This window comes from Glandiceps talaboti, chromosome 4 (assembly GCF_964340395.1).
Source record: "Glandiceps talaboti chromosome 4, keGlaTala1.1, whole genome shotgun sequence".
Lineage (NCBI taxonomy): Eukaryota > Metazoa > Hemichordata > Enteropneusta > Spengelidae > Glandiceps > Glandiceps talaboti.
In genome coordinates, this window is record NC_135552.1 from 12566755 (window position 1) to 12582193 (window position 15439).

The 15439-nt window shown below is 36.4% G+C and overlaps 1 protein-coding gene across 1 annotated transcript in view; it reads left to right on the top strand.

The window, feature by feature from the left end:
* Positions 1 to 15439, top strand: part of LOC144434170 (uncharacterized) — a 61699-nt gene that overhangs the window by 18807 nt on the left and 27453 nt on the right. The window contains exon 3 of the mRNA XM_078122624.1: positions 9634 to 9783. Coding sequence (XP_077978750.1) covers positions 9634 to 9783 — 150 coding nt within the window. The remainder of the gene's footprint in view (positions 1 to 9633; positions 9784 to 15439) is intronic.

Below are 15439 nucleotides of genomic sequence, written 5' to 3' on the forward strand. Positions count from 1 at the left end.
CATACATGTACATGGGTATTATTAAATGTGTTTCTTCCTTTCTAAGGTCACTGTACTGGAGATAGGCATGAGTCATTTAAGATCACTCACGGTCAACATACAGATATTTTGCTTTGCCGTCACAGATTTGAAAAATAATTCATGTATTTCCCATTAAAAAAAATTCTGAAATGTAATCTTGGTGGTTAGTAGTCTAGAAGCTATGCGTGGCTTCGAATCTCTTCTCACTATTCAAAGCCACTGATGCTGATAGCTAGACTGTCGACAGTCGCTCGCGCCTTTTTTCCATACGTTTTATCTAAACTCCGGTCCGGCGCAACACTAGTAATAGTATAATCGCAAACTGATTTCGAGGGCCGTATTGCAAAGGCCCAAGCGACTGTTGTCCCTTGCCGCGCCCTCATGCGATAACAATAGGAACATTCAGTTTGTAGACTATGGACATTTAGGTCATAGTTCACAAAGCTTGTCAATCAAAATGAACATGGCGTAGTCACCAAGCGAGTCAACACATCGAGACGCATTGGAAAAACTTTGATACTCGCACTTGAAAGACTTTCAGAGAAGAATTATAGATACCTATGTCTCTGGGAAAGATGTTTTCGTTAGTGTACTGACAGGAAGTGACAAGTCCATAGCCTATGAAGCCCGGGATATGAAGTCGCAGGCCTGTGGGTTATACTTCCATGCTCCGATCGTTCTCGCGATACAGCTAACAACATCTAGTCTGCAATTGTCCCAGTAGTATCCTCATTGATACAATGATAGCTCTAATATAATCCCGTATATAAACGGCGAAGGCCCTTTTATTTGTGGTAATTTTGCTAAACAATAGGGAAGTGGTAACAACCTAGCGGCCGACCCAAAGGTTCACCCCCCCCCCCCCCCCCCCCCCCCCCCCCCACATCAACAACAAAAATCACATAAAAAGAAAACATCAAGGAAAAGACACAACAAACTGTCATATCATATAGCATCGTGATAAAGATTACGTAAATTGACTCCTCAATCGGTATCTGAAATAATGGGGTACAATAGCGTTAGGTATATATAGACTCAGTACTCTGTGGAGGCACTAGTTGAAGACGTGTCGGATCGGAGCACGATCTCCGTGCCGTGGTAAATATGGAGGCACTTTTCTGTTTCAGGTAGAACGTCTACCATTTGCACATTATCTGCGCCTCACTATCAAACATTTTATACATGAATAGTATTACTATATAATATGCTAGCTGCAGTCGAGGGAAGGTAAAAAAGGTGTCCAAAACATCTGTTGCCTGACTGGAGTGTCGGTCGGAGTTGGTACAACAAGTCGACTTCCGTAGCACTCTCTCGCTCCAGTACCACTGTAACAGCTAGCTGCATGCTAAACAAGGCAATAGACTAGTGAGCATGACAATGTATCGGGCGTCGAGTTTGTCAACGACGTCATTTACGAATGTTATAAAAACGCGCGGTTTCAAGCTTTAACAAAGAAAGATAGGAAAGGAAAAAGTACTTGATTATGACCATCAAAATGCATTTACGAGGTCAAATTTGCGCTGCAGTTTACGTGTGTTGCACGTTGAGTAACCTTACATTGAACTGTATGCAAATTATACGATAGAGTACCGCCCCATTAAATGACGTCACATCATGAATAAGTAATAGCAAGGGAGATGCGGCAAGGGACAACAGTCGCTCGGGCCTTCGGCCCTCGACCTCGGGCCTTCGGCCCTCAATTTGCGATTAGACTAGTGTTGCGCGGGATCGGAGTTTAGATAAAACTTTGGGCAAAAAAGGCGCGAGCGACTGTCGACAGTCTAGCTGATAGCCTCTAGAGTAGCTAGAACGGAGACATCAGTAAAAATAATGAAATATCGATAACAGTAAATTAAAAAATAAATCAAAATAAAATATTCCTATTTGTACAGTAAGCTTATATTTCTAAAAGGACAGTCTGATAAACAACTTCTAAAATATATAGTAATGTACTTTGTTTTTCTTACATGTATCCTTTTTAGATTGAAATATAGAAATGTACAAAATTAAATGGATTATTCAAAGTAGGGTTCTTCTTTGAATTCTCTGAATCTTATCAACAGAATTACTCTACCCTGATAAATTCATTTAAAATATGACTTCTTTCCAGATATACATGTAGGTTGCATGGAGATCTAAGCAATACACCCTTACATTATTTTGTAATTAGAAATACAACTATCTATATTCAGTATGTTTTCTAAGGTTTGGGAACCATGGTAACAGAATTGAGAAATCCTGTAAAATTTGCCAAGCGTGCATACAATGTACATACATTCATCGTACTGTGTGATTTTAGAAAGTAACCATTGAAGGTAAAACACCTGGGTGACAAAGATTTTACCTGTTCACCACTGATAACAGAAACACTGCATATATCAGAGTATGAACCACATGATATTAAAATAAAGAAAAATTATTATGAAATGTCAAAATGAAAAATGTACATTAATACTTGTTATTTATTTATTTATTTATTTATTTATTTATTTATTTATTCATTCATTTATTTATTTAATGGAAGACGAGCTGGAACAAGTCCCATTTACAGGCTCCTAAAATGAAAAACTAGAGAAAACCCCACACAAACATGTCAAACAAAACTAAAAAAAAATGCACTTTAACACATTACAAGGCATAAAATATAAGATCAATCTTGAGATGACGTTGACAGTCTTACAAAAATGTTAGTGTTTGTTCTACAAATGTGAAATTCATATAGCATCATGAGGTGTTCCTTGTATACACAATGTACATCTACCTCTTCTATTATATCCTAATATTGCTCAGCTATCTAAATGACAGATATGTTAAGTATTTGTAATGTAAATTGTAATTATAATTTGCTAGCAAAAATAGCTTGCTGAAATAGATCTATAATTTATTTCATGAAATTATCCAGACATTGTCAAATACAGACTGATAAATGTGTTAATGGTTACTCAGACATTCTTTACTAGATCATCTTGATCCTTTTCAGACAAATACATCATACGTATACATGCGATGGTTCATTAGATGAATAATTAACCATACCAATTATTGACTATGACATTTGTGGGAGCCAATGATTAGTGTGTTATCATGCTTGAAATATGTTGATACACACATAGCTGCAATCAACCATAGTGGTCATAACTAGTCTAGTTTCTATATGGTATTGTTATGATTTACACCTCCAGTCACATTTAATAGTTAGATATCACATTGGCATCCAGACTCCCTAGGAATGTATTCATTTTAACACACTTTGGTCTATCCATGGTAGTTGACACTTGCCCTGCTGTCCTCGGGGGGGGGGGGGGTACTATACCAGTACTGGCCACACTCCTACCAGAGCTGGCCACTGGTACCGCCCCGTGGCTGTCCTCAGCACCTGATATAGTTAGTTCTCCTGCAGAAACAAAGAGTTAGTGAAAACCCTTGACGCTACAAATGATGTAGTGACTGTGTTACAAACAAACATTACATACATTTTTATGTTTATTATTTCCAGTATTTAGTCTGGATGTCAACGTATCTCAACGTGGTCTGAGATCTTAAAGATTTGATGAAGGATTAGTATTGTGTTGGATATAACAGTAGATTTGTGAAGCCCTACATAATGTAGTGTGGAGTCCACCATGCTGTGCAATGTACATGGAATGAGTATAGATTACAGGTTATGTCAAGCATGCAGCTACCTAGGCTATAGGTTGTATTATGACAACTTAGATATTCGATTCTGAATATATTGATGTATGAATTATGATTATTTATTTTATTCAATCCATCGTGTGATCTCTGACACACACCTCCAAGGCAGCTGCATGGTTGGCATACAAATGTAATATGTAATCCATACTCATTTCAAATACTATACAGTATAGTAAATTCCATATTATTTTACTGAAACCCCAGGTAGCTGCATGGTTGACATAGCATAAAACCCATACATGTGCTCACATTAGACAACCCCTAGGTTGCTGCATGGTGGCCATAATAGTCTGGATGCCAATGTGGTATCGAATCATCTCTAACCTGACAGATCTTTAGATTTGATGAAGGATAGCACTACTAGGTTGGTAATATCGTATAGCCTGCATAGTGAATTCCACATTTTACATATATGTGAACTTTGGGGTTTCTAAATTGCTAAACCCTATCTAAATCTTTGTTGGCTTTTCAGTGCGAATGAATGCATGTACCTAGACTGGAATGTATGCATGTATTGCTAGATACTTGATACTTTTCATACTGTAAAGCAGAACAGCATAGATTCCAGGTTTATTGTTGTTCCACCTATAGAGGACAGTACAGTTAGATTATATATAGCCAAGAATCCAGTAATGTGGAAATTTTGTTCTTGTTTTCCCATACCACACCTGGCATTTTGCTACGACCTATGGCTTTTAAATGAAGCTGCGGCATGAAAACAGGCAACAATTCTTATTACCGAGTTAGTAGTCCTGGTGAGGGAGGACATAGTGTCCCCAGGTGACTAGAACTGACTTGGAGCGTGAAGTGTACAATGTATTAAAACATGATTACCATATTCAAAGTCACTGCAGGAAATCGTAATCTAATTGTAGGTTTGAATATATGACCAATATAGCGATATACTAGGCGTGGTAGGGGAAAACAAGAGCAAAATACCCACATCTAGGCTAGCTGATATAGAAACAGTTGATTAGCATGTGACTAGTACCTGTGTCAATATTGACACTATCGGTATATATGTATGATGTGTACTATCTTGTGTTGAGGTTGGGATCTCTGTTAAAGTTCATCCAAAATGACAAAACCGTACTTATCAGCTCAGAATCAACAATTAGGGCACCTTTTCACCTACTTTCTAGCATACATAATGTATATGTGTAGTTTGTATCTATGCTGGCCTGTTGAGAATATCTGATAACTGATAATGCTGTGACATCTGGTTTGACCTGTAATTCCCCTAGTACATGCAAAGCTACGCAAGAGGTGTAGGTGCAAAGGTAAATGTTATACATCACTGATATTCCATTATATTGACGTGACTTAAAACAAATCCGTACAGCTCAGAAACTTGGCTATCTGACTTGACACACTGGCTTGACAGTATAGCTCAGAAACTTACCTATCTGAATTGAAATACTGACAAATGACGTCAAGCTGAACAACCAAGTCTCTAGCCTAGAATCCGGCCATGTGGGATTTAGCTCTCACTTTCCCCTAGGGAAAAGTGATAGAATCCCCACACAATTGGATTTCCAGACTACCAAATCTCTTGACTAACAAATCCAAACTTTTGACCATGCTCCATTTCAAAATAATCTTAAATTTCTATCTGGGTGAGTCCAGCCACCAAGCTAATAGATACCTTCATCATGTAACTTCATGGCATCCAAAGCATGTCAACTTCAATGCTTTCCTTCTCTAGATTCTGGGGTAACAAATACCATACCTGTATAGTTTTGACCTTGGATTAATCTCACATACCAATAGCATAAACAAGGTGAAAACCAAACAGTAGTTAGGTTGAAAGTCAACAATAGTGATGTTTGCAATTTCCATTGACTTTTGGTATGGTATCATGTTGAACATATATGTGTTTATAAATAGCAAGCCATATGCACTGACACAGTAGTCAGGATGCCATGGTAAGTGAAGGTGATACCATATCAATATCTCTCTGCCAGACAACTGATTTTCTAGTCTGGATGCCAAAGTAAATGGTAATGATACTGTATAGGAACTAGACTATGGACTTTCACACTTTCATTTTAATCCTAAATCAAAGAGGGCTTTTTAAAGGCCAAGGTTTCAATCCTAGGTTCTCACATTAGTGTTACTTATCAGTTGAGCCATAAGGATTATATAGGATAATTCCTTGTTCTAGACCAACTTTTTCTACAGTTCTGTCAGCTGTCTTTAACACCTAACTTTTATTCTATAAATCCAAACTTGACCCAGCCCTTTTAAGTGATAGTCATTAAAGTCAGGGTAGACTCTCTCAGCAGTCCTCGGGAGCATTGCTGTAAGCTGTTTTGTATGTACCAATATCTACCGAATAATTGTACTAGAATATCCTTGTACTGTAGGCCATCATAGACTACATAGGACTAATCATTTGTTGACATGTTACTGCAACTCCATGTTCTTGTGATGCCCCGAGCATCACAGTAACACATCAACAAATGATTAGCCCTATGTATGTAGTCAATGAGGGCCCACAGTACAATTATGCAGTAGATATCGGTACATACAAAACAGCCCTTTTAGCAATGCGGTGCTCCGAGGACTGTGAGAAAGTCTAAAGTCAGGGTTGTAACTGAAATCTCTCCATCTTTGTACAACAGCTGTTCATTAATCAAAGTAATCACTTTGAAATTCCTACACTTCAATTACGAAGAGACATTGATGAAATAGCTAACAGGTAAAAGCGTAATTACTTTCATTCCCGTGTTAATAGCTGTGTAATTGACTATTGTACGTGAATTAATTCATGCATACATGTATTAGAAGAGGCCTAGCAAAGATATTAATTTTCCTTTTGTTAGTAAAATTGTTGAGATTCTCAACTGTTTGCATTGAAAGTGTAGTGATAAATGAAAATCATGTGTTCCCATGGAAACACATGTTGTACACGTATTTACGTGTCCAGGAATTAGTTTCGGTAAAATAGACTCTTTTCTTTTTCATAGAAATTCAAACATGTTACTAGGTTTGAAAATTGTCACCGTTTCCTGTAATTTCCAGCCAAATGTTGTGTATAATGTTAGTATTGCAGGGTGCATTATTTTCAAACAATTTTGTTTTCTCTGAAAACAAGAGGAAGTTTAAGATTTGATTTAATTAGAGGTGCATATTTGAAGTGGGAGGGTGTGTGTCACAACAGAGTAGGGAGAGGGTCAACAGAGTGGAGGGGTGTCACCACAGTGGTGAGGGATGTCACAAGGGAGGGGATGGAGTGTCACAAGAGTGGGGGGGGGGGGGTTCACAAGAGGGCAATGTTGTCAGCAATAGATATCATATACATGTACATGTACCTGGACATGTATATACATGTAGTGTGAATTGTTTTTTGATGTCTTGTAACCGTTTATCTTGTTTGTTTTTGCTTTGAACTATTGTCTTCTTTTTTTCTTTTCATTTGTGATGTGTAGATGTTTTGTCTGCCAAACCGAATTGCCCATTTGGGATAAATAAAGTTATTGAATTGAATTGATATTTGATATATTTGTAGACCACACAACTTGTCTGATACTAATGCAGCACCATAACAATTGAAGTACAAGTACAGCTACCTGGTAAATTGAACGAATGAACAAAAACACATGTATAATGTACAATACATATAGTAGAAAAGAAACCCATTATTCAATCATCCATGTTGAACATGGCCACCTGTGTTTGCCATCAATTCATTGTGTATACTGACATATAGATTATTGATAGATATATACTGTATGTATAAAAAAATGTATATTGACAAAAACTGTCAAGTCAGAAGAACAGAGCAGATGTCATTATTTGTGCCATGAGCAGGGTTTTCAGGAGAACTAGCCTTCATCTTTTTCCTTGAAATCTCAGCTGGCAGAAATGCTATCACAACCAACTCTTGACAGCTGTTGCCTTTTAATGAAAGCACTGCATGATTAGAATGTTTCAATAGTTTGTGTTATGCAAATGTATCTATATATTTATTTGTCTCTTGTCCTCTGTGTTCATTATCGTAACAATAACATTCCCAAATGTATTGTTATACTATGTATATATATTATACCTGTAACAATAGCATTCATAGACATGTATTGTAAAAAACAATATCATCAAAGCTACTGATATGTGATTGATTCAGCATCTTAGTTACACAACCTGCAACATAGTATGATGATAGACAGTGGGGAGGGGAGATGAAAGCTGATCTGTGCAAAGGTTTAGTCTAAGTTAATGGGTTTAACTTTGTATTGCACCGAAATTTAATTAGTTTACCAAAGCTTTTGCCAGGTATCCACCATGGCTTTGTCAGTGTTTTCTTTGGTAAGCTAATTACATTTTGGTGCAATACTGGAAGTTAAACCTATTAACTTAACCTGCAACTTAAATAAGACTGTGACAACTCACCTTTGACCTGAAGATTACTTAGATATTAATCAATGGACAAGACCAGTCATCCACAAAAGATTTATATTTGACCTTTGACCTATGGATTCAATGGATAAGACAATTCAAGAAAACTATACTCATTCTTGACCTTTGACATGTGGATTCAATGACAAGACAACTAGATTCATATTTGACCCTTCACCTTTACATTACCATAACACCGGATATAAGGACAATTCAAAGAAACTTCTGTAGATGATTTTATTCTTGATATTGATAATATAAACATACAGTTATATGTAATGTATTTCTATAACAAATCTGGAGCTTTCCTCTTCATCATCCTGTACACGCCCACGTTTCAAAGAAGTTAACAACTGTATGGAGCAAGGGATCACATTTAGTGTATTTTTAATGTTACATACTATTTAATATCTCCTAATTAGTATTTGATTCTCTGTATTTTGTGTATCAATCAGTACATGTTGTGAATTGATCTATGTAATATCCAGGCATACCCTAATAATACAAAACAAAAATGAAGGTTTAAAGATCGTTAAACATGTACAGGATGTTAAATATATTTCCTAAATATTTGTGATTGAATGTTTGAAAATCCAAAGTGATATGCTCAAGTTATGTCATTGTCTGACTGCACGAGAGTCTAACTTCCCATGACAAACATTCAATACCCACAAGGCATAGCAACATCTGTCTAAGGTCATTTACCTCAGATTGGTATCTGCGTGGGAAACCCCCTCCCCCCATAAAAAAATATAAAAATAATAATAATAATAAATAAAAATAAATAAATAAAAATAAATTAATTTAGAAATACTGTCAAATACTTTATTTTCAAGAGATTACATATTCACTGAAAAGAGAAATTGTCTGTATTGAGCTATTTTTAGGAAGGTGTGTATGTGAATAAAAAGGATTTTCAATGAATTTTATTTTAGTGGAAAACCACACCATTGAAAGCAGTTAAAATAATTTCCCAGCTAAAATTTAGTATTTCACAGTACCTGGGAACGCAGGTAGATTTCACCTACTGTATGCCATTGGGATAGATAACAAAAAACCCCCAGAAAATCTAAAAAAGGAAAAAAACATCGCTTTGTTTGGTTAATGACTTCCCATCAACAATGTGTGATCATGCTTCGTGGCATGTGAATGCTGAAGGCTGCACACACTGTCTATTACCTGACCACCATTCAAATCTTGTGTAATATTTCATAACATGTTGATAATCTAGTACTCTTTTCAAACACCTGATTGTGCCAATGATATTGACTTGCCTACACACAAAGAACTTGCCCACCTTAATCTCATATGTAATAAGTGAATGTATGTGGGGGATAATGATCAAATTATAAGACGATTTCTAGGTTTATCATATAATTTTCTCCACTTCTGCACATTCAGGTATTTTGTTTTAGCACTTGTGAGAGACTTTTCAGTGTCGCGGGTGTGTCTTCACTACACAATGTTGTATTTCTTATGCCTGTGTTTTATAGCTGTTCTGTACTGGTTGTGTTTTAGGTCAACAATGGAAAACAAAGATCTGACTACTGGTAATGGGTCGGCACCTGCCATGGAAGACATGGAAAACCCTAACGTTGTTGACGGAATGATTGCTCTTACTGTCACTCTGCCTGGAGGTAAAGAAGTCACTGCAACGGTAGATGCCAGGTATGACATGATATGATTATTTTTTTGGTTTCAAAGTACACTGCTGGTTTTGAATCATTCTTGAATTTGAATTCACCCAGCTATTCTGACTCCTGTGATAAAATACCATGATTGCATGACGTGGCTTCAATGCATCCATATTGAATTGTTGTCTGCAAAGTAAGACTTCCATTAGCCATGGTATGAGGCTGCTAATGATGTCATCTGACACTGTGTCACCAGTAAGAATGTATTCCTATTTTCTGACTGACACTTCAATTCGTTCTGTGAGGCATGTGTGAAGAAGATATACTCAAGATCAACCCAGTGAAGTACGAAGCATGAAGTCCGAGCAATCTACCCATTACATGGTGTTATCAACAATTTTGTATAATTTCTTTGCTCTTTATTTTTATTCAGTCATTTATAAGCTTTTCACTACGGTATTGGGTATTTTGTGTAAAACTTAATATTGTAATGTTCCACATGATCAAAACAGTACCTCACTGCCAGATAATCATTTAGTAGGTTTGCACTTGACAGTGACACTTTTAAGCCACCTTAGGGTCAACTCTGGTCTTAACCTGACTTAAAAAAATTAATGTGAACCATTTTAGCCTGCTCAGAGTCAGGCTAGGTTAGTCCCAGTGTGAAAGGGTGGTATTAGTTGGGGATCGGTTTAAGCAGGCTTAAACTTATAAGTGTGAATGCATGTGGGTTGACTCTAGTCCCAGTTGATGCCACAGTGTTTTGCAATCAGTTTTCCAATTAAGTGATAATGTTAGTCGAATCTAAGACAGGTAGCACCTTTAACCAACCCCAATCTGAACACAAACCAAAAACCAGTTTATCAGTTTTACGACTTGAGCCCACCCAGTTCAGGTACCCATAATATGATCTAAAAACATAGTAATACTACTAACAGTACAATGTATATGATCATTGAATGACTCAGACTGACATACATGGTTAAAGTCATCACTTAGTTCTCATTGTCCAATTTTGCTCTCATTTTTATTGCAATATAATCTTGGTGAAAATGATATTTCATGCAGACACTCAGCACAGTACAATATAAAATTGCCTTCTTACAAATTTGAACTCACTAATATAGATTTGAAATTTCATACTGATCATTCCATGATAAATGATTGTTGGTGATCTCGGTTGACATGTCATTCTACATTGGAAGAAGCTGGTACTAAAATGATCGCCCTTTCAAAATGTCATTTTCTGTTTCATATCGTTCTAACCTTTCAAAGTTCTGATTGTGCTGGGTAATTTGAAACTGTCTGTGATACATATTGTATGTTGAGATCCATCCATTATTTATGATTTCTGTGTGAACTCAATTAAACTTTCTCTTTTTGAGATAATTGTCACTTAGATTTAACAATGAGACACTGCAAATAATGGATGTTATAACAAGCCCAAAATAGCTGGCAAAAAATAACTAGCCTGTCTACTGTGTTGTTGAGATACATTGTCAGCTGGTCATACCTCCAAGCCTACGCTGTCGGGATACATCATTAGCTGGTTTTACCTTTTAGCCTATGCTGTTGAGATGCATCGTTAGCTGGTTGTACCTTTTAGCCTACGCTGTTGTGATACATCGTTAGCTGGTCGTACCTCCTAGCCTTCGCTGTTGTGATACATCGTTAGCTGGTCGTACCTCCTAGCCTACGCTGTTGTGATACATTGTTAGCTGGTCATACCTCCTAGCCTACGCTGTTGTGATACATCGTTAGCTGGTCGTACCTCCTAGCCTACGCTGTCGTGATACATCGTTAGCTGGTCGTACCTCCTAGCCTACGCTGTTGTGATACATCGTTAGCTGGTCGTACCTCCTAGCCTACGCTGTTGTGATACATCGTTAGCTGGTCGTACCTCCTAGCCTACGCTGTCGTGATACATCATTAGCTGGTCGTACCTCCTAGCCTACACTGTTGATATACAATTGTTAGCTGGTCGTACCTTGTATCCCTTGTGTTCTCAGGGCTAGGAGGTACGACCGGCTAACAATGTTTCTCGACAGTGCAGTGGACAGTCTACAAAATAGTATACATGTGTATAACTTATATATTCTGTGTCTTTCCCATGAAAAGATTATATTTGTTATATTTGAAATGAATTAATCCTTCTCTAAATATGTTATTGCCTAGCAAGAAAGCTATAATCTATACATGAGTAAGAATCTGTATACAGTATTTGATTTACAATCACGTATAAATTTTATAAGCGAAATCCAAAGTAAAATAAATTATGTAAAAAAAAATCCTTTCAGTATCATGACATTTCTGCAGAACGTGAGTCTCAATAGTTTTAAGAATCACTATCAAGAAAATATTGAATTGATCCATAGATATGCACATATAGATGTGCCAATTTATTTAGTCTCGACGGCTTAGGATGAGAGTTTTTTTAAAGGAAACATTTGCCAAGGTAAAATCCACTCAAGAGCTAAACATTTCCTCAGAATTGTGTCTCAATTGTGTTAGTATCAGGGGTCGTTAAAAATAATGAATTTATTCATCAGTATGCACAAATAGGTATGCCAATTTATTCAGGCTCATATGTAGCTAAGCGTAGGATGACACTGTCGTAAGGGAAACATTTGCCAAAGCAAAATCCACTTATATAGTCAGACATTTCTTCAGAATTGTGTCTCAATGGTGTTAGCATCACTGTCAAAAAAATTATGAGTTGGTTCATAAATATGCACATATAAACATCAAATTATTCAGTCTCCCATGTAATTTAGGATGAGGCTTTTTGAGGGAAACATTTGTCAGGTATTATCCAGATATTTCTTCAGAACTTATGTCTCAATATTGTTTTAGCATCACTGTTGAAAAAAAAAAGATGAATTGGTTCATATATATGCACACACAACACTCTAATAGATATGTCTAATTATGATACATCACATCTTTGGGGGAGACTTTTAAGGGAAATATTTGCAAACCCACCTGTATAAAGTCAGACATTTCTTCAGAACATCCATCTCAATGGTGTTAGCAATTATAAACATCATCATTAAAAAAATATCAAAGCTTTGGAGGAGACTTTTTTTAAGGGAAATATTTGTAAACCCACCTGTATAAAGTCAGACATTTCTTCAGAATTTCCATCTCAATGGTGCTAACAATTATAAACATCATTAAAAAAATATGTTGAATTGGTTGAGGTTTATAGTTCATAAATATGCACATATAGACATGCCTAAAAAGTCAATCTCATAGCTTTAGGGGAGAGACTTTTGAGGGGAAACATTTGCCATAGTATTATCCACCAATATTATCCACTCAAAACCAGACATTTCATAGTTGTGTTCCAATTGTTTAGCATCACTGTCAAAAAAAAAACCCTGGTTAGTCTGGATGCCAATGGGGTCTCTAACCACAAAACAGAGATCTGAAAGATTTTTAGAAGGATAGCACTAGACTAAAAAAAGTATTATCAGTTTATAAAATTTAATATGCATACATATAACGTACTCAAATTATTGAGTTATTAAGCAACAGATTTTGTGAAATTTGAAGGAATCTGTGAGATAATTTATAAGACCTAATCACTCTGTGATAGTCCTTGGTAACTGAATATTGAGATTCTAATATTCATATCCAGACAGTAAGGCACCAATGGGTCAATAATTTAATTGCTTACTTGCGGGCTGACATTTAGCATGGCAAGAACTAGTCTAAGAGCAATAAAGTGTAATTTTATGAACGTGAAAGGCCTCATCTGAGTGTCTGGTAATATGCTTGTTATCGATCATAATACAAAACTTACAATGAGATTAGAGTCCTTGGTATCCTCACTCAAGTAGATAATATAGAGTATTAATTGTATTTCTACAAAAGTTTACATTCTTATAACACACATTAGACTTTCTGACGGTCTTCAGAGCATCACATCCCTGAAAGGGGCTGTTTTGTATGTAAACGATATATACTGCATAAACTGTACTGTGGGCCCTCATCACTACATAGGGCTAATCATTTTCATTTGTTGACGTGGTACTGCAAAGCTGGAGCACCACAGTAACACGTCAATACATGATAAGCCCTATGTAGTTGATGAGGGCCCACAGTACAAGGATATTGGAGTATAATTATGCAGTAGATATTGGTACATATGAAACAGCCAATATAGCGATGCTCCTAAGGGACTGGTGAGAGAGTCTACACACACATACACATATACTGACAGCTGTACACATTTACTGTGTGTGTTTATGTTTGGTTCGATCGCAAAATTCCCGGGTACATGTACATTTGTATTTTACCAGTGTATTAGTGTCAGATACAACGATAAACATGAGAAAATGAAAGCCCACTTAGGTATGTACCTACCCAGTAAAGTTAGTACGTACATGTACCAAACTGATTGACATGGGAAAATGAAAGCCTGCATAGCTAGCCTGTACAGTTCCAACCAAACTGACTGACATGAGAAAGTGAAAGCCAACGTAGGTACATTTGTACAAAACTGCATGTACATACCGGTAGGTCTGATATGACACTAAAAATGAACAAAGCCTGAATAGGTACATGGCTACAACATATAGACTATACAGTACCTACCCAAACTGATTGACATTCACAAGGTACAATACTACACACATAGTACATCATGACTGTAGATAAGCAATGATGTACTGTATCTGTCATCTATGTAATATCATTTGCGATACTGACAATGACTTATGGGTGATGATGATACAGACAACCTAGATGTGTGTCTACTCTATTACAGTTATAAAATATGCTCTTAAGCATTACTGGCGTCTCTTGCAATCATTCTGGAATCAAATACCAAAGCCCCGTCGGGCATTCAATAAATCCTTCACCAATCTGCTATCAAATTTATACTTGGATAACTTGCTTCTAAAACAAGATGATGGTCCAATATGTCCAGCATATTAAGTTTAGTATATTCTGATCTTTGAGATAGAAATACGTTATTCAACTGTTAAACAGTGGACAAGTCTTTGGGGCTAGACTGTTGTTGGGTTTTACTGTAACTTTTCACATTTGATAATAAATCAGATCTGAGATGTAAAAAATTAGTAATAAAAGTAGTGTTTATTGTATGAGAGTATACATTACACTCTACATGTAGTTACACATGTATACATGTATAAGCATTGTTCTTTGGGGTTTCAGAACCTTGCTTTACATGAAAGGAAAACACAAGTAACAATGAACATTAGCTATCATAGTTTGTAATATATGTACATGTTTGTCTTTCCATGTTTGTTACCTGCTGTAAATATATAAAAGTGGTCACAGTTTCCAACTAGTTTCCTATGTAAGTGGTAGATGTTATTGTTTACAAAATGCTCCAGGCATAGTTCTGATGGTTGTTACGAAATGAAGGTACATTTACATTGACAAAGTAGAGTAGTCCCATCAAGGTAGCATAGATAATTTGATAAGTGTATTTACCAAATACTGATCACAAAGTAGTACATGTATCCTGTTATATGCAATGACTGGGTGATTGTATCATTACTTGTGCTTGTGTAAGGTGTTAATGACCTCAAGCATGGCTGTGTGTCTACAGGTGTACATAGCTTACATCAGACCATTGAAGGAGGCTTTCACAGGTACATGTACAAACAAGGTGATAAATCAGTGCACTTTATGCTGCGCTGTCAGTCTAATGGACACAG